Source organism: Haemaphysalis longicornis, unplaced genomic scaffold (genome assembly GCF_048455015.1).
Source record: "Haemaphysalis longicornis isolate Haplotype H1 unplaced genomic scaffold, Haemaphysalis longicornis Haplotype H1 scaffold_1, whole genome shotgun sequence".
NCBI classification, from domain to species: Eukaryota; Metazoa; Arthropoda; class Arachnida; order Ixodida; family Ixodidae; genus Haemaphysalis; species Haemaphysalis longicornis.
The window spans coordinates 271,521,161-271,546,093 of NW_027526203.1; the positions used below are offsets into that span (position 1 = coordinate 271,521,161).

General features: G+C 48.2%; 2 protein-coding genes across 2 annotated transcripts in view; both read left to right on the forward strand.

Annotated features, from left to right (window-relative positions):
- The window catches only part of LOC144145765 (choline O-acetyltransferase-like), a 236,133-nt gene that overhangs the window by 55,985 nt on the left and 155,215 nt on the right, over positions 1–24,933 (forward strand). The gene's annotated exons all lie outside the window — the stretch shown is intronic.
- Positions 907–9,709, forward strand: LOC144158916 (vesicular acetylcholine transporter-like). The gene is given in 3 exon segments (XM_077690109.1): positions 907–1,124; positions 1,178–1,204; positions 1,206–9,709. Coding segments are annotated over 3 exon segments (1,692 nt in total). The 3' UTR covers positions 2,653–9,709.

The following is a 24,933-nucleotide window of genomic DNA, read 5'->3' on the forward strand; positions in this document are numbered from 1 at the left end:
CAACCTTATTTCGCAGCAAGCGCAGCAAATTTTTCGTTTAGGCAGATGTCGGCCCCTCTCCAGGAGGTTCGTCGTCGTCGTTCCCGTCTTAACCGTACACTGTGCCTCTGCCCATGCCTCTACCGTCCCATGACGTGCGACAGGATTGCTCGACAAAGTTGATATGCCTCTAGGCTCAGACTTCACGTTGGGGGTAAACATCAGCTTTGCGCTAGGCGCGACTAAACGAGAGAAAAATCGAAGGACTTAGGCGCGGCAGCATCGCACGCATCTTGTGAAACGGTCCACGGCGGCGAAATTTTCGTTCCACTCTCAGTCAATATTTCGAGATATCCGCAGTTTGGCCCAAAAATACTTCAAAATAAAGGGCAACGAATACATGGGACGCATAGAAAATGGCTCGGTGCCACGGAAAATTTCGACTTAGCCGATTTTTCGAGATGCGAGTTCGAGTTAACGAGGTACTACTGTATAATCGAATGGTTCTGACTAAAAACTACTCACAACTGCGTCACAACTGAGTCACATCCTGCGCAGTTTCCCGCTCAGCGTAACTGCAACCTTCCAAAGTGTTTTAAGCTGTTGCACGCAAAAAAAAAAAAAAAAAAGTGGGGGCGGCTTGGCTGCGGCCCGGCAAGCTGTCCGCAAAGGCTCCGGCGTGAATTTCTCACGCCGCGCACTCTCGCAGGGTGCAAAGCGGACCCTGCGAGAAGCGAAGCACGCTGCTAAGGCTCGGGCGCATTTCTTTGACGGCGTCGCCCGCAGGCCGTGCCAGCCGCCACGCCGCCCTCCACCTCGTGCTGTAGGCGTCCCTCCTGAGCCCTCATGTCTGTCTCTGTCTGTCTCTGTCCCCAAGGGAGGAGGAGCAGCCGAGGCGGAGGGCGGCGGCGGCGGCGGCCCAGAGCCATGGCGGTCTTGCCAATCATCAACCAAGACACGTCGCAGCTATGGCGCCGCATCAACGACAAGATCGAGGAGCCCAAGAGCCAGCGGCGGCTCATCCTCTTCATCGTCTGCGTGGCCCTGCTGCTGGACAACATGCTGTACATGGTGATTGTGCCCATCATCCCGCAGTACCTGCGCAGTATAGACTCCTGGTACACGCACACCGAGGGCGGCAACATGTCCTCCTTCGTGGTGAACGCCACCGTCAACGGTGTGGTCACCAACCGGACAGAGTGGCGCCGCCTCGGAGGCCACATCGTCTACGAGGGCGAAGAGTCAGCCGTAGGTGTCCTCTTCGCCTCCAAAGCCATTGTGCAGCTGTTCGTGAACCCCTTCTCGGGAGCTCTAATCGACAGGATCGGTTACGACATCCCCATGATGATCGGCCTCACCATCATGTTCCTTTCGACGGCAATTTTCGCGTGCGGCACCAGCTACGGCGTGCTCTTTTTCGCCCGGAGCCTGCAGGGGATCGGCTCGGCCTTCGCGGACACTTCCGGGCTCGCCATGATCGCCGACCGCTTCACGGAAGAGTCCGAGCGCACCAAGGCGCTAGGCATCGCGCTGGCTTTCATCTCGTTCGGCTGCCTCGTGGCGCCGCCCTTCGGCGGTCTCCTGTACGAGTTTGCCGGCAAAGAGGTGCCCTTCATCATCCTTTCTCTCGTCTCGCTCATCGATGGCATCCTTTTGCTCTTCGTTATGCAGCCCGTGAAGCAGCAGATGCGTGCCATGGGCGTAGAGCGACCCAAGGGCACCCCCATCTGGCGACTCTTCATCGACCCGTACATCGCTGTAGCTGCCGGCGCGCTCATGATGTCCAACGTGTCACTGGCATTCCTCGAGCCGACGATATCTATCTGGATGAAGGACAACATGCACGTAGACGACTGGCAGATTGGCCTCATATGGCTTCCGGCCTTCTTCCCGCATGTTGCGGGGGTCTACCTCACAGTCCGCATGGCACGCCAGTACCCACAGTACCAATGGGCCATCGCTTGCTTTGGCTTGGCTCTGGAAGGACTGAGCAGCTTTATCGTGCCCTTCGCACGTTCTTACTGGGTCCTCATTATCCCGCTCTCGGGAATATGCTTCGGCATCGCACAAGTCGACACCTCGCTACTTCCCACACTGGGCTATCTGGTCGACGTGCGGTACGTGTCTGTCTACGGCTCCATCTACGCTATCGCCGATATCTCCTACTCGCTGGCGTATGCCATTGGCCCCATCATTGCCGGCGGCATCGTCGAGAGTATCGGCTTTACGGCGCTCAACATATTCATAGCTATTTCCAACCTGCTGTACTGCCCGCTGCTCATGTCACTGCGCCACATCTACGACTACAAGCCGTTCGAGAGCGAGGCCAATATTCTTATGCAGGACCCGCCTTCTAAGGAATATCAAACATACAGGCTACAGGACGGCACGATCGCCCCTTTGCCCGTCACCAATCACGTGCAGCAGACGTCCTTTATGGAAGGAAGTGGCACCGCAGCCCCGACACAGGGACAGCCCCAGCTGCAGCAGTTACAACAGCAGCCTGCCGCCGGGAAGGTCCAGACACCGCAGCAGCAGCAGCAGCAGCAGCAGCAGCGACAACCGCACAAGCGCCCTGCCGCCAAGAAGCACGTACGAGTCAGAGGTTACCGGTCTTCGGACATGGAGATGATGATCACCAGCTCCGAGGAGGAAGAGGGCGACCTCGAGTGATGTGTCCCTTCCGGTTTCTGGTACGATGGTTCTGTGCGTGGCCGCTCTAGCCTGCCACGTTCTGGACGGGTGTCAACGGACGTGGAAATGATGCTCATCGGCTCCTGTGTGAAGACAAGAGGGTGACTCTAAGTGATGCGCCGACAGCTGGGTGATTTTTGTCACCGGGCGTGCATGCATATATGTGTATATATGTGTACTTCTAGCTGCTACGACCTTTAGGGTATTGAAATGACCCGACGTATGTGCTATAGGCTCGTTGCTGGTATACCAAATACTAGCGCAGCATATTTCCATAGCCAGAGCCCGCTCAGGAAACAGCTGGACGTAGCAAGGTTGGCGGACAAAAGCAGACACGGTAGCCTTTAGCAGATCGTGGTGTCGAAGTGAGATGGAGACAATTAGAAGGTCGATTGTGTAGATGCTTGTTGACAAGAGAATTGTGCTAAAGGATATTCTGCAGTATACTAAAAGAAGCAAATGTAAAGCTTGGTTGTGCCTCGCAATAAATTCTATTTCAAGCACCAAATATACGCTACAGTCACAGAACCGAAGAAGCATGCACCAAGCTTGCGATGAAAGCGCCAAAATTATTGCAGGTTTATGTTATCTGTCAGCCAAAGTCAATATGTCATAGGGATCGAAATAATAAATTCGTGCATTTCAACACAAACATGTCTTTAAGTGTCTATGAAATCACTTACTAATACCTGATATTGGAGCCCGTGCTTTTTCAACATTACAATCAGAATGAAAATATTTATTAAACCAAGGTGTGCTTCATCTTTTTGGCCAGCGTTCTAGTCTACTTTAAGGCTAGCATAAGCGTTCGATCAATTTTTCTCCCTCTTAGTTTGCCTGGCAACGCTTTCGGTCACTGATTTGCCCCTGGGACTTCTATCTCGGGATTGGCGGATGCTTCCTGAACCATTTGGTGGGTAAAAGAAATTGCTAACATTTAATTCTTTTTATTTCTTTCCACCTCGCTTGCTACGCTACAAGGGCTTAACATCAACAGAAAAGCCCACAATTGTATATAATAAAAGAGTATTTCCGTTGGAGATGAAAATAGACCTCAACACGGCCAAGCGTTACATGGCAGGTAGCAGCAGCCATATAAACAAAGTGTGCTTTGTATTTAAAGTTTTCCTGAGTGAAGCCCACGTCACTCTATACAGGCAGCCTCATCGAAATTATTTTTGTCTGCCAGTTCGTTCCGCGGAAGCATTTTTGCTCATAGGCTGCATTGCGGTGCTAAAGAAGAAGTATGGACAAGACGGTGTAGAAGCGACTGCTACGCACTGATGTAATATGCACAGCGACAAATGCATCCTTACGGATGCTGCCTCTGTATTAACCTTACAGCGAATTCTGTTGTGGTGCCGCTAGCACTCGTAGTCGTACGCCTTTCGAAAGAACTTCCGCGTAGCGATTTCAATCATCCATAAATGCAGCTCCCCCTCATTGCAAGCGCAACGCCGGCACAGTTTGCGAACGGGATTTTGAGATTTAAACGTGTATTGAGATTTTAACTTGTGATGCACAAGCGAAAATGCTAAAATCAAAGCTGCATTTCGTCGAAATACGACGTGCTGCATCCCTGAGCAGTAGAACTGCGTACCCAAAGCTGCGTCGGCTGCCTTCAGCGCAAAACAAAATCTACGGTGTTCCGGAAAATGGATCATGAAGCCTCTATACGACGTGCCAGACCGCGCTAAAAAAACAATCAGTAACGCAGATTTTTCCCTAGGAAGAATACTTCTCAAAGTAGTCCTCCGTGTGCCGACTGAAAATCTTAAGTTTCTTTTAGATGTAGCTCTAATCTTTTATTGCTCAGAATTTTTCGGACACTTTCTTTCTAAATAAAAGTATTTTTCTTTTGAACTTTTATTTTCTTTTATTTTTCTTTAGAAAGCTTAAACTGAGCTTGCACTGGCATGTTAAATGTTGAATAATGCATGGCCACGACAGGACTAACGTGGTCGTTTCTTGTAAACTCTTTTTTTTTTCTAGCTAGCCTGTACCCGGGTTTTAATCTCTTTCTTTTTCTTGGTTTTAAAAGACAGGCTATTGTTTCTATTTTGAAGTATGGTGGTTACTATTAGTATATCACTTACTGTGCCTAAGGCGGAGCCCGAAGTACAAGCAGCTTCTTTTCTAAAAGTTGGACCTAATGGAATGAATAAACATTATAGTAAGACGCAAGGACGAAGACTCCTTCGATTCATTCAGTGACATGTTCAAGGAAAGAATGCGAGACTATCGAAAGTAAGCCGCGTCCTGTCTGTATTTGGAATGGTTTCGCACCTCAGCAACATTACAAAGCGATGCGGCAATCAAGCAATCCCCTTCGTGTAGTTAAAATCCAGCGCGAGTGGTCTTGTTCAAATTGTCACTACTAAAGAAAGTATAAAAGTAGCACAGCAACAGAAAATTCAGGCGAAGATAAAGGGGTACTGCTTCATTCAGTTGCTTTTTTTTCACACCTGCGAAGAACAAAAAAATGTTGGCCCTGAACGGAATGCGTGCCCAACAGCCTCAACTTGTTTGAAACCAACGAGACGGTTCGGCCCTCCTGCGCAGTCTTTAGACAGTTGAATTTTTCTGTCCCGATGGTTAATCTCGGGGTGTTTCCTTTTAGCTTCTAGGAGTTCAAGTAAAATATATAAGTGTAATTCTACGTTCGGCGCGCATAAGCATGCTTCCAGGGAAACGTAGCCAATTGCAAAACTTGCCCCATTGGTAACCTATTAGTATACTTAAGGCCGCTACGAAAGAGCATGGCTAAATGTCATAAAAGGCGCATGTTTCTTTTCACTGTCTCCTTTTCTATATAATCCCGCTAAAATGTATTTGAGTATTGAAGGAATAGCTGAACTGCAATATGCAGGTTGCTTATAAAATGTTTGCTTATAAAACAGCTACGACAAGAGCGACAGATGGATACTTCAAACCAGGAAAACCTCACCAGGAAATCGTTTTTTGATAGTCGAATTACAATAACAATACGACACAACCGCCAACAGAACAACGTGAATGAACTAAACTTTGGAGCCCGACTTTAATGAACACATAATGATGCGCTATTGAAGGCGCTAGCCGTACGCATTTACCCCAAACTTTCAAAACTCAGTAGTCAATACCTGGTTTTATATATCTCAAACAGAAGTTAGCTACCGGATACATTCTCATTTCATGCAGCGAAAATGTAGCACTTTTGTTCTTTACGCGGATCTTACGTTGCATGCATTCGAAACGCAAGTACCTCCTATAACCATGTCAGATGGAAAATTACATCAGTAATCACAGGGCCTTGTCACGTGGCGAATTCGCTTCGTTATTTGGTCCTAATGAGTGGTAATTAGGATGCGTTAAGGAGAGGCAGACCTACGGCAGCTCATACGCTGGACTGCGTACAGTAAGGAGTGAGGTATTCCAGCCTCCTAGAAGCCCCAAAAATTTCATATTATTTCTGATGGTCATGCGAAATACCGATGAATAGAAATTTTTCGTGAAGAATTAAAAACGAACGTAATAACCTCGTCAAACCAAAGCTTATTCACCTTATGGTTACTTTTATCTGCTCAACATCTGCAAAAACCCCGGAGTCGAGATTTCTAAAACGTCCAACCCAATACCGAAATTCTATTGAGTTTGAATATCACCGCGTGCCTAAGTGGACCGATACATCCCAAAAGGTAGAAAAACAAATTATGAAGACATGAGCCTAGATTCCTTTTCGTACTCTTCAACTGAGGAATTACCCTAAACACAATTCAAATATTTCTTACGAATAAAAAAATGGCCACAGAAGCCAGTGGTAAACAGAAGGCCTAAGGCACCATGCATGCGTTTGCGAACAGATGCATCATTAACTCCAACGTCTCCCACAACTTCGATGTAATACGTGTGCCGTGGATACGATTTACAAGAATGTCGTATAGGTTAATTTCTGATAGAATTGAAAGCGAGAGGGAGAAGATGCTTGCCGGAAGTCATAACAGACAACATGACAGTTCGCCGACGACACGGCCCAGATTTTCACGCAGCGTTTATCATTGAGTTGGCATGACTCGTACGGTACTCCTGTTCGTGTTGAAAAGTTCTGTCTAAAAAAGTATATGCCTATAATGGCCACCTTCCGACTGTTAAAGCGTCGGTTTCACGTCGTGCTGTCATTGTACGCGTCACTTCGCTGTGACAGGCTTTTCGCCATGTTCACCACTACGCGAAGAAGGTCGAAAGTCAAATGCAGCCATCGATAGCTAAGGCCTATACACTACTGATTCGTTCGCTTTCGCAGTTTGATGCTTCCCCCCTGAGTCGCCGAGAACGGTAACAAGGGCCTGCTTTTTCACCGCCGCTATTGCCCGCACCCTGGACCGGCGTTCCATACTGGTGCAGTTGTTTCCAGTAGTCGTGTGTCGTTACGATGGAGGAGAGCCAAGTTGAGCGTTAACTTGTTACCGTCTGACCAAATTGTGCGACGTGTCCTTATCACCGTTCTTTGAGCCGTGTATGTAACGCAATAGAAGCAGATGTGTCCCCCTGTACTCTGTATGTCTTAATCCCGCCTTCTCTCTCTCTTTCAACTGATCCAGTTGAAGTTAGATTAAGCGCAACAAGCCCACTTGCAAAGCTTAAACAGAGCGACGTATGTTAGTCTCTCGTAAAGCAGTGTAGTGGTCGAAAGGTTTCAATGTCTGTATGTCGGTGCCGCAAACTGTTATGCGAATTTAGCTGTCCAAAAGCAAAATTTTCGTAGGTTCTGGTACTACAATGATGATTGTCTACACTACAGGCCGCGAGAAATAACGCGGGCTCTTGCCCCGAGACCTAGCCGCAGTCTCGATTTACCATTGCTGGTAACGTCGTCTATACATAGAGCTGTGGTGTGTAAGTGTCCCTAGCTACCATAGCAAGCTGAGTCTGTTGGTGCGGCCGCGTCAGTTATTACCAGGCACAACTCTGACTGTACAGATGATGTTAGTGTCGTGTAAAACCGAAACTGGAGAGGGCCATAAGCGTGCGTCCCAAATGGCGTGCCGTGCGGACGATGTCGTAAAGGCCAACGACCGTCTTGAGCCTCTTCTCTGTTCTTCTGCCCGACACTCCTTCTTTTGCTTTGCCGTATCGTTTCTTTGTTCCTCCTCCATCTGCATCCACCTTGGAGGAAAGAGAAAGCGGCCTACACGCATAAGCACGCGGCAGGTGTCATGATATGGTGAAATAAGCTTCCTCTTTGAAACTCAAGCACACAACGGACACTTGTAAGCGATCCTCACGATTAATGAAAAAGTCTTAAAGGGCCGCAAAAACGTGTATCGTGAGCTTTATACCAAGCTGATAGATTGAGTACCCTCTTTTCTTGCTCCTTTGAATATGTGAGCTGAAACACACATGCGCCGAAATTAAGTCAAGTAAAGAATAAACTTATTTCACAAACAAGGCAAAAGGAATCAGGAAAGCGCCCCTTTCGGCTTAGTGCATTTGATAACTGCTATAAGCAGCCACTGAGGCAGCGCCAAGGATCGTACGGGCTTATTAAAAAAAGTTAACTGCGGTAGCATGACAACACAACTACAGCAGCTATGCTACGCTCATAATGAGGTGGGCGCACAAAAGGCCACTTGACGCTTGCTTGCACTGAACTGGTCGTGAAGAAATTACTCGCTTTGTGTAAACGTCGGCCACGACGTTAATATAAAGTTCCCTCAGAGAAATGCTTTAAAATGACCGCAGCAAATATGAGAGACTTTGACGAGCATCTCTACTTTTGAATTCCCAATTAACAGCACTGCTGTTAAGCGGTGTGCCCCTCTGCCCGCCTACCTGCTTGCCAGCGTAGCGAGGGATCTTGTCGATTCCCTTTTGCTGCAACGGGTTTCCCCAATGTACTGAGGAGGTTCGAATATGTAGGTCGCCAAGTTCGCCACTGTCCCTGTGCTTCACTAACCTCGACACGTTGCTGTGCGTATATTCCCTTCTATAATGAGCAAACAATGATGGGTATAGTTTTACTCATTTTTAACAGTTCTTAATGCAGCAAAATGCAGAGACGGGCTAATGCGGGCCTGGGCTACTAGATACACTCGGCCGCCACAAATCTGCCGCCACATAGCCCTCGGAATACGATGTTTTGGCTTAGATCGGTTCAATGCTAAATATGAAGTTACCCGTGAAGTTGGTCGCGGTTTCTTGGATAAGAATGTCTTATCTAAAGGGTCAGGCTGTCATTTTGACCAGATTTAGTATCATGAACACAACACCTAGAGACGAAGTGGTGCGTCTGCGTCCTTGTGTAAATCGTGTGGGCTTTGTTTATTATAAATGTATGCTTCAAATGGTTTCCTCTGCAGTTGTTAAGCGCAGTGATGTGTTAAGTGTCTTGTGACTGTTTCAACGACATGTATCAACAAGCCAGCAATACTGTGTGAGCTGTACCTTCGGATTGCTTTAATGTGGTTACACGATTACAGACATTCACGCAAAGGGGGTGGGGGCTGGAAGGAAAACAACTTGTTAACATTTTATCGAGTAATGGGAGCATGAAAGAAGGCTTAAGTAAGCGCATAAAATCTCGCTTTTACTTTAACTAGTAGAATTATTTATGCGCTCGGTTTGAGTTTGAGATTAACAATCAACTTTCGCTTCAGATTCCTCCCAGCATTAGACCCACCCCGGTGTTTCTTGTCAGCGTTGTTATTACTGTGTGCACGGTTAAAATGGTTAAGACCAATTATTTTCTGTTTATGCCGCAAAGTATATACATATCTATTAAGGAGCGATGCGTTATGCAGGAAGGGGCGAATGTTGTGTGAATGAAATCGAATTATCTCGTTGATGTTGCAAGATGCTGCCGCGTTGATTTCATCTTCTTGATGTGTCTGTGTGTATATAAATATATAAATAAGAGTTCTATTGTGATTTCTGCTGTGATCTTGTTAGCTAATTCCAATACTCTATGCGTGAATGCCTATAAACAACGTGGCCGAAGTAACGAGATACCAACCGCAGAAAAAAAAGAGAATAATAAACAATATTTCCTCCCACTGTGCCCTGTTCATGTCTACGTCTTTCCCGATGGGTTCCTTTTCTCTGCTTTTGTCGCGGTTACGTCGCGGGGTCGCCTACCATTTCACTTTTACAGTACGCTGCTGAAGCAGCCAGAACTACTTGGCATCCAGTAAGTTTTGGTTGCATATCTTTCAATGCTATGCTAAGCCTAGAAAAAGAACGACAGAACATACAAGCAAGTACTTCGAGACCTTAGCGTCGTATAGTAAATGCTTCTGTGTTGCCCACTGTGAAAGCAACCACAATTTTCAGGTTTTCGTGAAGCGTACTGATATACGCACGAATTCGCCTGTTTTTTTTTTGTGTTTTTTTTTGTCCCCGCCCCCAGCAGTGTTGGCTAGCTAGCATGAGGAACACTGGCTGCTTTCAGCTGATTGTTACGACGCGACAAAATGTACTGCGCCCAATCAACTGGTACTGAGGGCCGATATATTCTTTTGCTTATAGGGGTGGCCCAAATACCAGTTTAACGGTCAATACCAGCAGTTTTTGTTTGTTGAACTCTTGAGCTAGACCGTTCGCTCACCCATTTTAGAGGAAGGATGAGTCAAAAGATGCTACACACTTGAACAAGGACGCTTTCTACGGCAGCATAAGGCTTCTGGCTATATGAATAAGTGGTGACTACACCATATGTTGTTGCAGGCACCAGAGGCTATATAGTTGTGAAGGTGTGAACAAATTCCGTGCGCGCGAATATTTTGCATCGTTCGTGGATGTTTGTCGATGGAAACATCGGTAAAGGTACTCACGTCTCTAACCTATCGTATGCACAAATGAAGAACGAGCACCGTTGTGAGAATAGCTACAGGGCACCACTGATCTCTTAACGTGAATGTCCCCCCTGCCTGGACGGGAGGCAGCCATTTTAAACGCGTCCGAAGATGATTTCCTGAGTTGCGACGTACCACTTACGAACACAAACAAAGTGTTGGGCTCCTCGGTAGTGCATAAATACAATTTGAAGGCTGGAGAGCTCACCTGCACAGTTTCATGTCCACTATAATACATTGCAAACTACAAACAAAGCAATCAGGTACCAAGATTTATGACTATCAAACAGGCAGGGCAAAGGTTTCACCGGTGAGGTGAAAAATATGAAGCATTGCAACAACGCATCCGAGTGCATGCTCAACTCAATGTAGCACAACAGCAGAATTGGATGAGGACGATAAATCTATTTTGTTACACGAGCAGCCCAAGAAAAACCATCAAAAGTATGGACTCAGCTGGAAACGCTTCGCTGTCCTTATTCACGCCCATCACTTTTCCCGACGTCTAATCGGCGACAAGCAGTTAGTAGCACATCCCAAGATGAGAACATTGCTGGTGAGTAACACTTTTTAGCCCACGAAAGAAAGAAATTATTCGTACCAGGGAACATGTGACATTGCATTCCTTGGTGTTATTTTTTTTTATCTTTCAAATAATCCAAACACCCATATTGGCGTCGACCTTGCCCAAATAAAAACAGTTGAGTGGTTCGTAAGTAAAGGCATTCTATATCGTATATTGCCTGCTTTTATGTGACTGAGGCCCCACATAAGCATCTCTAGGTTTTTGGCGCGCAAAAAAAAAAAAAAACTTATGAGTAGAAAAGAGCGGAGTGAACGAGATCACATTACGGTTGGCATGCTTCCGAACACGGAATCAGGAGTTTAAGTTTGTGCGCTGAACTAGATAGAGGGAATGTAACATACATGTGTGAATTTTGCATACTTAAGGGGTGCAGCTCAAATTGCACTTCGTAAACGCTGTTACTGCATTTGCCTAGATAAGCAAGCGTTGGAAAGTCCTTAGCAAAGAGCACCCATGGCCGTCTATGAAGCTTTTTTTGTTAGTGTTTGTGCTCTTCCTAAGCGTGCGGGAATAGCACAGATTACCACTGAAATCTTCATTGTGGCTGCGGTAAGGTGCACCTGTGGCGATGTCTTTCTGAGGTGGTGGGCTCTTCAGAAGTTCAAGGAACCGTGGCGATATACGCAACATCATCGCCCCGCCGTCACATTAAACAATGTCAAATGTTTAAGAGAAAATAAGACGATATATGGACAGTATTACAGTCTACATCTGTGTCTCTGCGTGTTGAAAAGTGCAGCTGAATAGAAATCAGGCGGAATATGCGCAACTTTATCAGCGTTATCCGCGTCTAAATTGTCTCTAGGTCACGGCTTGAAGCGTTCCTGTCATGAAGTGGGGGGTGGATCACAGGAAGTGTGGAGGTCTCATTCTCAGTGATGGAGTCGTCACTACTCGAAAAATTGCCGAGGTTCATCATGGCAGCTACAGCGACGTCGTCGTCGATCTCCTCCCGCGCTTGCGCGTTATCATGTTCGGTGAGCAGTTAATCAGCAGCAGTTTTGTGGGTCCCCTGCAGCAGGCTTCATCAGAAGCCCTGAAAGCCTCGCGCGGGTCTATGGCGTCACCAGTACCGCTATCTTCCTTTGGAATCTGAGAAGGCCAAATTCCGAGGGGGTACCCGAACACCCTCGCGCACACTCTTGCACGCACTGAGAGAAATAAAACAAAGCGAATATTTTTATCTACCTGCTGTTTATGTTAGCTCTTTATAACCAACGATACAAAAGCACATTAGCCCTGTGTGGATTTTGCGTACAAATGCCGTGTTTATTGTCTGAACCGCGAGCTTCCGAGAGTCGTGAATGTACTGAAGAAGTTAGGTCTCTCTAGGAAAACTCTCTGTTTCTGCCGCGTTGTTCACGCTAGACGTTATTTTCGCCCGAGTTTACGGAGTTATATGTTCTGCAACGGTTTACTGCACCCGTCCGCGCACGGGGGAGGCCACAGGCGAGAAAACACGCGTACACAGCACGCATCAATACCCTGTTCTCCTGTTCACTCTCGCGCATCGTCGCTGTTGCCGAGCAGCTAGAGGAAGTTTCGAGTCGCACCAACCAGCGAGCCGCCAGCGCAGACAAACACGTTATTACATAAATAAGCGCGGTAGGCGAAGGGGAAAGCAGCGACAGGTCTCGATAGCGACGGTAGGGAAGGGAGGTGGGGGTGGGGTTTAAGCCGTAGTCACAACGGAAGGGGCGCAGACGGCCAACTAGAGTCAGCGCCAGCGCGGTGCGTGAGCGCTCGCAGCGGGCGCTCGGCGGGAGAGAGCGGTCGGATCCTCAAATTGAGCGCTGCTTCGCCTTCAGGGGATGCAGCTCGGGGGATGAAGCAGAAGAGGAAGCGAGTGGGAGAAGGACGTCGAAAACGAGCACCTCATTAGGAGACGAGGCACGCCGAAGACTGCGAACGCCTCCCCCCCTCCTTATTCGGCTGCATTGCCCGCCCTCCCCGCCAGCCTTCTTAGCTTCACGTCCCGCAAGGTTTTGATCCTTCAAGGCTTATACATTTTTCCGTGCGTGCTGGGGTCCCTTCCGGCAGGCTTTGTTGCAAATCGAAAAGGAGCGGACGCGCCGCGGGAGGCGAGGGAAGCGCACGCGCGGATGACAGCCGCTCCACTGGAGACCATGCCCGTTTTTTTTTCTTCTTTTTTTTCAGTCTTTCTGCGCTTCCCTGGGCACAGGAGGGAAGCAACCAGCAGTGGTGTACCTGCACCAAAAAGGCGGCATTACGAGACGCATTCGTCGTCTGCATCTTGCAACTGCCGCGATGGGTTTGCTCAAGGAGCGTCGTTTCTATACGACTCGCTCTCGAGCAGCTCACCGGCTCTTTAAATGAAGAGTATCCTGGTCGCTTTTTACTTGAATTCTGCATCGCTTTGCGCGCTCCAGTAAGATTATGACGGTCGCAAAGGATTGGTCTCCCTTCCGGGGCGCATCCAGTTTGTCCTGCTTTGCTTACCCGGCCCGCATCGTTCGTAGGAGACAGGATCAAGTTTCATGAGTGGAAAGAGGCCTGAGGGAACTTCTCTGCTTCTGGTACAGCTCGTGAACAGCTCGCGACACGAGCTGTGGAGACCACTTGAACCACAGAACTTGGGGATTCATAAAGACGCTTACACGCTCTACTTCCCTCCCTCTCTCCCTCTCTCCCTCTACCCTCTCTCTCTCTCTCTCTCTCTCTCTCTCTCTCTCTCTCTCTCTCTCTCTCTCTCTCTCTCTCTCTCTCTCTCTCTCTCTCTCTCTCTCTCTCTCTCTCTCTCTCTCTCTCTCTCTCTCTGTTAAAGACTACGGGCTTTCTTTCACAAGCTGGAATATACATGACAGGGATACATTTTTGAAAAATATTCGTACATGTAAATGTCTGTGGTAGGGTGCCTTTCAGCGTGTAGTGGGGGCGAATTGAAACTGTACCATAGTAGTCAACTTGCCTTCAACAATATTACCAAACCAACATATTGCAACACGAATTTTACCCGGGGATGTTAAGCCCGCCATTATATGGCATGTCATGGTCCTAAAACTGCGTACTACTCTCATAACTTTATAATGATCTCGGATTTGTTCCCCTTTTTTCTAATAACAAAAGGGCTCAGTAGACTTTTTTTGCTAATTACCTAACACCACGGATACACCAGTTAGACAAACATACATTTGCTTCTGTGCGGTTGCCGAACTACACTAAAAGACTTAGTTTCAACGCAGCAATCATCAATCATCATTGCTGATCTTTGCTATCAACTGAATGTACCGGGATATTGCGAAGGTTTTGCTTTCCTTTATCGCTTTGTAAAGTACTTGAAATAACTCTGCACCTAGGATGCGTGATGTGTGGAATGCAACCAGGATGACTTGAAACGGATATAAGCGCTGTGTTAGAATTATTTCTGAAATTATAACTGTGTACACAATTGAATATCTCAAATTGTGCGTGCGATTTTATATTTTGTGGAGGTGCAAATTCAATGAGACAGCTTAGCCGAGTTTTGAGGGCAATTTTGACAACTCTTCCAGAAATAATTCATGAACTACATAACCATCTTCATGCATTGTACATCACTGTGATGTCAAATTTTAACTGCTAATTACGAATAAAAACAGGCTTCATTACCCATTACTAAAATCAGGTAAATACTAAACAGTTGCGGCAGGCACTGTTCCGTTAATACACCGTAACAGCTTTCATTCATTATCACCACACCAGTAAAGATCCATAAGGGCTTATTTACCCATGTTTGCCTCCAAATTCAAATGCCGGGCTTGATAAACTTCTATACCCTGCATATTAACGGGCTCTGTATTAGGACGCTTAAACAGAGCCCACAGCTGTCCTTGCGCCGTATCAGACACCGTGCCCGTCAATTTTATTTTCTCCTCATCTTCCCTCACAACCATGGACACCACAGCCCGAACCCGCCACCTCAACTTCCACCGAAATGCCTCCCCAGCGGTCATAGTGTAACTGGCCGCTCAAGCTTGCCCCGCCTAATCTCTTTTTCCTGTAAGGGCGGGAAGCTGTGGGGCGAAGCTAGCTTCTGGTTCATGCCTTTAGACGTGAGCCAGCTTGCTGCCTGCAGGATTACGCGTAACACCTACCACACCGTTTTCGATTCTCCTCTAAAAGCGACGGACTTTTTAATGCGTAGCATTCTTTGCCGAGTACCCCCCCTCAGCCAGGACCCTGTAACGCCCTGTATTTCCCCAAAAATGCAAATTTCGCGGAACTTCCACCTTTACTCGTTACAATAGCGTAAATGGAGATAATTGGCCGACCAGAATTTTGAAAAACCAAGTAATGAGAAAATATAAACAATACTGGAAATGGTGAACCATGTGACGCCCTGAATTACCACAAAAATGCAGATTTCGCGGAAGTTCTACCTTTAATCGGTATAACAGCGTAAATGAAAATAATTTGACGAACACTACTACTACTACTAAGTGATTCGGGTGAAAAGGAAAGGAAGTGCACTGGGAATATTATTGAGCCCAGCTGGGGGCTTACCTGCATACAACCCAGTGCGGGGGGGAGGTGGAGGAGGGGAATGAAAGATTAGGGAGGAGAAAGAGGGTGGTAAAAGAGATAGGTAAGCTAGAAAAGGAAAGAGTGGGGCCTCTACGCTAAACTAAGCGCAGCAGACGAACAGAATTTTGAAAAACCCAAAAATTGGTAAATACAAAAAAATAGCGAATATGGCGAACCATGTAACGTCCTTCATATACAAAAAAAACGCAGATATGGCGCAAGTAACACCTGTAATCGTTATAATAGCGTAAATGGAGAGAATTGGTCAAACAGGATTTAGGAAAACCAAAACATTTGGCTGTAAAAAACTCACACTTTGGAAAAGCGGCATAAGAATGCTACGCATTAGCAGAAAATTAATTTCTGCAGATTTTTTTACGTACAGACCTTTCTTCCAGTATGTAGCGTCATGAGTGAATGAGTAAACGGGATGAGTCAGTTTGCACTTGTCCGTTTATTTCTGGTTTGCACATTTGCGTTGTAACCATTTTTACAAAGGCTCATCCGCACGTTCACAAACGCAGTTAATACTTTACCCAGTTGCAGACGAACCACATTCGTGGTTTGCCTACAGGCCTTCCCTATGTCCCTCATGCCCCGACATTTTCCGCGCGCGCTGCAAGTTTATAGCTAATTTCACGGCTACCGCCATCAGTGGTGAGGGAGAGGGGGTAGTTTTGTTCACAAGCTTGTTACCCGGTATTCCGGCAATTATTGGGTTCGGCGATGGCTTTCCGGCATACGAGTGCGACAGCGTGCCGGTAATTGCAGCCCGACCATACGTCTCTCCTTCCCTCCCTTGAATTATGGGCTGATGTAATTCTTCGTAGCTTTTGAATCGACAAAAACTGCGGCTTATTTCATCTTAGTATACAATATCGTGGTGCTGTCTCTTGAAGGGAAGGATTTATTTTCCTCGGCAAAGAAGAGGGTGGAGAGGCCGATGAATGTGGCACGCCGTTAATTGAAGCAATGGTGACGTGTTACCTAATTCCGTGCAACGCTTCAATGCAATTGTTTAACTGCCTCGTGCTTCGTAGCAGAACTTTTTGGCGCAGTTTTCTATCAGGCAGGGGTGACTGGGAATGGTGGGTGCAGCGATGTTGTGCACTAATAAATCTGGTTGTTTTCCCCAGTACCATTACCCAAGTGCTTGAATCTCTAGACGAGCCTTCTGGGTTTGTATTTCGGTCAAGTGTTACTAGCATGAAGAACGAGGCAGAAAAAAAGAAGTGGCGAACAACAAAAAGGCACGTAAACAACAAGAAAGCTGTCCACCCTGTTGCGCAGTACTCCGGTTTCGAGCCCTCTTTTACTTCGGGAATTCCAGGGTGGGCTCCGCTACAGCAGCGATAATCGAATAACTTAATAGGCATCTCTTTCATAGCCTGCTTTGAGCGCTTCACGCGTAGCCACCCTGCAAGCATCAGTACAAATTACGAATAGAAAAATAACTATAATTAAACAGGACAGGGAAGGAGTCAGGTAAAAAAAAAGGCAGAACCGCAAGGGGAGGGAGGTGGGGGGGGGGGGGGGCGATGCCTACAGGGAGGAGCACCAGAGAGCGCCCACTTAACTAGGCAGCTGGGTGACAAGCGGCCAGTGCAGGCTGGGCGAGCTTCCCTCGCGCACGCACTACGCACACGCTGTACCCACGCGTTCAAACAGCGCTGATGAGTCCTGGGAGGACGGGGGCACGCCAAGGGACGGTCGGCGGCGGCGCCCGCGAGCGAAAACAAAGAGGAGGCTGGAATTTAAATCGCGCGAAACGAAAGGGAGTATTTGGCAGACAAGGGGAAATAACTGGGGAGGGAATGCAGGCGAGGGTGGAGGAGGATTGCGACGTTGCCGCAGGGATCAAAAGGAGAAACCCATGCTGTCTTTTTGTAGTATTATTTGGCCTGTGTGTGTGTTTTCTCCTCAATTGGGTGGGGTGGGGTTGGCGCGTTGTTCGAGGCGCAAGTTTTGGCGGAATATAGAGAACGCCGTGAAGGAGGAGGAGAAGGATGGTATCCGGGTTAGGGCCCCAAGTGGGGCTATGCTGACGATCGGAACGTGAGCTTGGGCACCGTTTTCAGCGAGCGCCGTCTGCCTGGTCGAGTGTGCGTGCGCGCGTGCTCGTGTGTCTAGAGGCGACCTCTGTGTACCTTCGGAATTATCCGGCACCCCTCCTATCTGAAGCGATCCCCCTTCGGTGGAGGGTGGCAGACGGATTGGGGTGGGGGGCGGGGGAGAGGAGGAGGAGGATCAAAGGGAGCCAGGCACACGATCGAGCGCTGCAGGGCACGCAGCCGCTGCGGCCGGCGTTCCTGTTGGCCGCGGATTTGGACGGGAATAAAAAGGCGGACTGAGCAGAACGGCTGGCAGAAAGGCGAGCGGGCCAATTTCTGCAACCGAGCGCGCATGCGCGTAACTGGTGCAGTGTGGCATCATTGCGGCGCTGTGTGCTACGCCCGAATACGTTCAGCCGTCGCATTGCGGATTGCAATGGTGCCCTGCTGACCTCTCGGCAGCGCTGCGTACGCACATGTCTTCCTGTTGCGGGTTCCGTGACTTTATCCTTCTATTTTATTTTCGGGAGGGAGGGAGTAAATGAGATTGGGTTGCTTTTCTGTGCTTTTTATTGGACTCGGTCATTTTTCTACAACCCATCCCACAGCTGTACTTGATTTACACGCCTGACTGTAATATGAATATCGGTCCGAAAAGCATATCCAGAAACTGGACCCAAGAGTGCCACGGCATTTACCACTGATCTTGGACGGTCCATTACGAGGCCAGTTTGTTTCTTTCTTGTTCTATCTCTCTTTCTAAAAGAGAAGTTATAGCACGGCGCGATAGTAACCTTGGAACAAGACTGATCCGTCCGCAAAAATGGCTGAGGAAGAAAAAAAAAGAATCCAGACCACTGCAGTGTTAGAGTTTAGGTACGCGGCATTTACGGGAGGCACGTTAGCTGCCACCACATCGCTCAAAGGTCCGTTTGAGCACTGATGCGCCACGTGGCGTATGCCACCCGATACTAAAACTGAGAGTTCCTGTGGTACTGTCGTAGGACGGAAAAGGCCATTTCGTGCATCATAAAGAGGTATTCTTAATGGTAGACCAGAAAAATTCCATACGCTCGCCTCGGATGGACGCAGCCCATTTCCTATTACCGGGCAGGCACATTAATCCGTTTGAATAGCCTGACGTGGCGAAATCACGTGGTTGTGACTACGTACATGTTCCGCTGGCCATGATCACAGAGGGCCGCGGAGCAGGCGCACTAATAAACTTGGTGTCTGCATGCCAGACCGATTCGCTTCGTTTTAAACACGACAAGCGAAGAGGTTCGCGGCGAAGACGCATTACATTATTGAGCCAACATATGTTTCCCGCCTCTTGGGCAACTAGAAGAGAAATATCTTTTCATTTTGGTTCTGTTTTTAACATCGAAGCTGTTTAAGCTTGAGTTCCATTCGTACGTGGCGTTGCTCAAAACTCGGAGCAGCAAAGTGGAGAGGAGAAAAAAGCTAAGCCAAGAAGTGTGAGGGAAAGTGGCGAGCAGCCAAGGAGCCGACGAGCAGGTGTGGGAGCGCGCATTTCAATTAAAAAAAAACGCTTTCGTGAAAAAATCGTCCACGAACTGTTAGAACAAAATGTACGCCCTCCCACGCCCTTTACTCAACCGCCTCACCCCCCCTCCACACTATCTACCAACCCCCCACGCCCAAATCCGCCACCACCGTCCACGCCAAACCTTTCCCACCTCCCTTACACCCCCTCCACACCGCCAACCACCTTCCCGGAACCAGACCCTTTACCGTCAGCGTCAACTCCTTCCCATACCGACTGCGACAAAAAATACCGCCACCTCGAAGAAAAACTGACTCAAACACAAGCGTCCTTTATGGCCACTATTCAATCCACCATCGTGACAACCGTTACCGAAACCGTCGCCCGCCTCCTTGAACCCCTGGCTGCCAGCCTCACCAACCTCGAGCACATCATTGCTGTACTAACACCAGTCACCCAGGAACAGGCCGAACGCATCGTACACTTGGAGAAAACCATACCCGCTCCCCATAAAAAAGCCAAGGCGACTACTTCTCAGGTCACCCCACCATCCGGCCAGCCTGAGCCCCTCATCTAACATGTCTACCAGGCCTCCGGCGTCCCACCCATCTCCTTCAGGACTGACTATTTGGCAGTGGAATTGTCGTACGTATAAAAACAAGCAGCCCTCCCTGACCCATCTAAGTCAACTTCACTCTCCTGATGTGATTGCTTTACAATAAACGGAAACACCTCACGTATCACTTCGTAATTACATAACGTACACACATTCCCATCAGCCTCGCACCGCCATACTCGTTCATAAATCACACACTGCACAAGCACACACTCTTCCCATTAATTGGCAATATACCTTCATTGAACTCATCCCGCCTTCCAGCCTTCCAAATTCCATCCTTCAGAAAGTTAAAGCTACGACGAAACATCACCGCCTAGTCCTTCTCGGCGACTTTAACGCCCCTCATACTGCATGGGGTTATCCCAAAACAAGTAAAAAAGGAGCGCAAATGCACGACGCCACCCAACAAGCTCACCTCACGCTCTGGACCGACCCCTCATACCCCACCCGCATAGGCAACAGCGTGGCACGAGATTCCACCCCCGACCTCACATACACTCACAACATACCACGAGCCACTTGAACACGACTCGACGAAACCTTAGGCAGTGATCATTATATCATTGAATTCCCCATCAATCACACCCGCATTCCTCAAAAAATTGGCCATGCTAAACTCACAGACTGCACATCCTTTCGTGACTCCGCTCTCCCCACCACAATTGAAGACATTGAAACATGGATCCAGGATATCCTCAAAACTGTCGAAACCCACACCCGCACCCTAGCTATAACAGAAGATCACCCTTCGGTAGACATGCATCTGCTACGTCTGTGGGATGCCCGCCGAGGGCTTATCCGCCGCTAGAAAAAACAAAAACACAACAAAAAACTCAAAACACGCATTGCCCACATCACACAACAGGCAGCTGACTATGCTCGCACCCTTACACAAACAAAACTGGACACAATTTTGCAACCGCCTTCAAGGAACTCTCAGCATTAAGTCCACATGGAACATCCTCCGCTCCATGCTGGGTACTAAGCCCAGCAAAGCAGACACCGGCCACACCATCCGTTGCCTGATCCACAATCACCACCTCAATGAAACTCAGCTCCACGCGCAACTCCTCACACAATACGCAGACCACACAACACAACCACCAAACATTCCACCTCGCAATTACCAAGGAAAAGAAAATCCCGACCTTGACGCCCCCTTCACTCTCATTGAACTCACCTTCGCCATCAGCAACCTCACTCGCAACACCACACCAGGCAAAGACCGAATACACAACAAACTACTCCGTAACCTCAACCCCGAATGCACAGCCGCACTGCTTGACTATTTTAATCATTGCTGGACAACCAACTATCTGCCCCCTCAATAGAAACATGCCGAAATCACGCTCATTCCGAAACCCGGGAAGCCAGTCACCCTAGAAAATCTTCGTCCCATATCATTAACATCGTGTGTAGGCAAGTTATATGAACACCTAGTTAATAATCGGCTCACAGCGTACCTCGAAGAAAACAGCTTACTACCTCATACTATGTTTGGCTTCCGCGCACACCTATCCTCGCAAGACGTCCTGTTACAGCTAAAAGAAAAAGTCCTTACACCGCTGAGCTCACAAACCAAACGCGTTATCCTAGCTCTGGACATTAAAGGAGCCTTTGACAATGTATCACATCAGGCTATACTCGAAGGACTCCAATTAACTAACTGCGGCACACGTGCATACAATTACATACAAAATTTTCTTACCGATCGCACAGCCAACCTCAACCTCGGCCCCATCCGATCCGTCTCCTTTCGTGCCCGACCGCGTGGTACACCCCAGGGGTCAGTCATTTCAGTCAGGGTCAGTACACCCCAGGGGTCAGTCATTTCCCCACTACTCTTTAATCTTGCCCTGCTACAACTTCCGCCACTTCTACAACAAATTCCACACATACAACACGCACTTTATGCAGACGATCTGACTATTTGGACCACAGGGGGTTCGATTGGGGAACAGCAAGATGCCCTCCAAGAAGCCATTAACACCACCGACAACTACCTTACAGCCCGCGGCCTCAACTGTGCACCAGAAAAATCTGCCCTTCTCGTCCTCCAAAAACGCACGCAAGGCCGTAAACGACAACCTCTCCCAGACCCACAATTAAGCCTACACGGCGCTCCCATCCTAACCACCCCTACAATTCGTGTTCTGGGACTTACTATCCGATCAGACGGCGCAGGCATTTCTACTATTCATAAATTACAAGGAACGCTATTACAAATCATGCACCTCATCAAACGCATTGCTAATCGTCGACAAGGACTGAAAGAAAATGACCTCGTGCGCCTAATTCAAGCCCTCCTAATTAGCCGCATCACATACGGAACTCCATATTTGGCTCTCAAAAATAGTGAAATACAAAAACTTGACATAATCATCCGGCAAGCCTATAAATTAGCACTAGGGCTACCGCCGACAACTTCCACTGCCAAATTACTACAGATGGGACTTCATAACACCTGGGACGAACTTCGAGAGGCCCATCATGTCAACCAGATCGAACGGCTCAAGCTCTCACACACTGGCTGTCATCTCCTCCGTCGCCTCGGCTACCAACTACCTGCCACCCATCACCCCCGCCAACGCATCCCTCTGGAACTACGCGATTGCATCTCCATCGCCCCAATACCCAAAAATATGCACCCCCTTCATAACCAGGGTTGCCGACAAGCCCGGATTCGAATGCTTCGCAAGATGCTTCAAGTCAAGCCACGAGACACCCGCTACGTTGACGCCGCCAAATATGCCGATAAACCAGCCTTCGCAATTTCAACAGTAGACCACCGAGGAATTGAATTGACTTCCGCAACAGTAATTGGCAACGACTCCACAACTGCAGAAGAAATGGCAATAGCCCTCGCAGCCACTACATCTCAAGACATTATCACCATAGTCACAGATTCGCAAGCTGCCTGTCGCCATTACGCCGCCGGTCACATAGCTCCCTTAGCCCTCCGCATCCTACAGTCTATCCCTAACCCTCCTTACCTCTACATTCTCTGGACCCCGGGACATGAGTCTCTGGAGGGGAATGAGGCGGCTCATGCTGCCGCCCACGCGCATATCTACCGGGCGTTCCCCTCCAACACTCCAGCATCACCGTCGGAAGTCCACCATTCTGTACCTCAAAAATTCAAAGACATCCTCGAACATTACCGCCTCGAACACCGCATCTTTCCCCACCCCACGACAAGTTGACTAAGGAAGAAGCCACCACGTACCGCCGCCTTCAAACCAACACCTACCCGCACGGCACCCTCCTCCACGCCATCCACCCCACCTCCTATTCCGCCACCTGCACGTATTGTCCCCAACCCTGCACACTCTACCATGTGATTTGGGCGTGCTCCCGCACACCATCCTTCCCCCCTATTCCCTCCTCCAACCATGAGCAGTGGGAAGGCATGCTAGCCAGCCCGGACCCCGGCGATCAGCTTCGGCTGGTTGAAAGGGCCCGCCTGGCAGCGACCGCCCCGGGACTTCTGGACTGAGAAGACCCCCCATTGCCACTATTACAAAAACTAATATAGAAATAAAGTTTATTCCTCCTCCTTCGTGGTCGCAATCGAACCTCGGTGTCTCGCGTTATGAAACCGGCGTCCATCCGATTGCGCTATCATCGCTTTTTTTACATGGTATTTATTGCACTACAGGTCAACGTAGAAAATGATATATACAACTATGTACACATATAAACGAGATGGTTGCAAGTTGAAAAACAAAACTAAACATGATGAACAATTATGTACATTTGGTTTAAAACAGGGGCAACAGTCAACAACTAATAGGCAGGGGATACCAGTTAGGGCAAGAATCATTTGGTAGTAGACAACTTTAAGTTTTTATTGATCATTTGGCAGAAGTGTGATCTGGAAGCAACCATGGGTTCATCGTGGCTATCCAACATTTGCGTTTTCTATACACTATGCGGAGTGATTAAAAAAAACAATCATATGGCACGTCACTCCTATGCGGGTGATACGAGATACCATATACTATGCGGAGTCAATTCTATGTCGTTCTTAAGAGTTCTTTGGAGGGCATCCCAAAAGAGTATGGCATCCTTACAACTTATAAAGCCGTGCTCAATTGTTTCCGGTGCATTTCAGAGGCGACAATTTACAGAAGACACAAAAATGTTCCGGTTGTACAGCCACGTCTTAACAGGCACAGTTTCGCTGTGCAGTTTAAAGAACGTTTTTGTTGAGGGAAAAAGCGGCATTTTACGGACACGTAAGAGCGCACCTTGTGCAGACAATTAACAGTTCTATACAGTGGTGCTGGCAAAAGCATGGAGATTAGGTCCGTTTAGAGTTTAACATGAGACACAGTGAACATATAATCTGGCGAAAAACGAGCCAACAAAAACCGTAGTGAAGTGTACACTTCATGCATAAACCCCCACAAACAATGTCTCGTCGAAAATTATGATTGGACAACAATATTAGGCAAAACATCGGCGAGGCTAACTTGCAAAAAAAGCGCGAATAAAAGGGCGGAAGGAGTCCCTAAAAAAAAAGAACCGTGCAACTGTTTGCCCCGCAAAGGGATGGGTTAAGCCCAGCCCTCCAGCGCAGACCAGTCTAAAAAGGTTGTCACGCCTCATTGGCTCCATGCCAAGTTAAAAGCTAGTGAAGAGCGACAGCTCCGCTATTCCCTCAGTCTTTGCATCTCAATTGAGAATGTGGCCGAATTTTCTACACCATTTACCCCCACATGTATTATTTAAGGTACGTTTAAAGTACGCTTCCCGTTTAAAGTACGCTTCCACCGGGCGGGCTGTAATTAAGTTGAGTGAGTTTCCAAAGGCCCTTTTTCTTCAAAATTGAGCAATGTTGTCTTCTGTCATCACCACCACTGTCGAATACTTGGGGTCATCGATATTCCGAGCGTGTCTGCTTAACATTGCCACGCGAGTGTGACCACTTAACAGCGTGTTCGATTAACAGCGTCCCTGCTAAACGCCCTGCCTCCATTAGAAACACGGCCACCGCCGCAGGCATGGAAGCCCCGTCCTGGGACCCAGCGGCCGGCAGCACAGCGCCTCAGCCACTGAGCCACCTTCAGGGCAGGTCATGTTTGAATTACCGCTACGCATTTCTGTAATCGTGTACATATTTATCTACGTATAATACACAC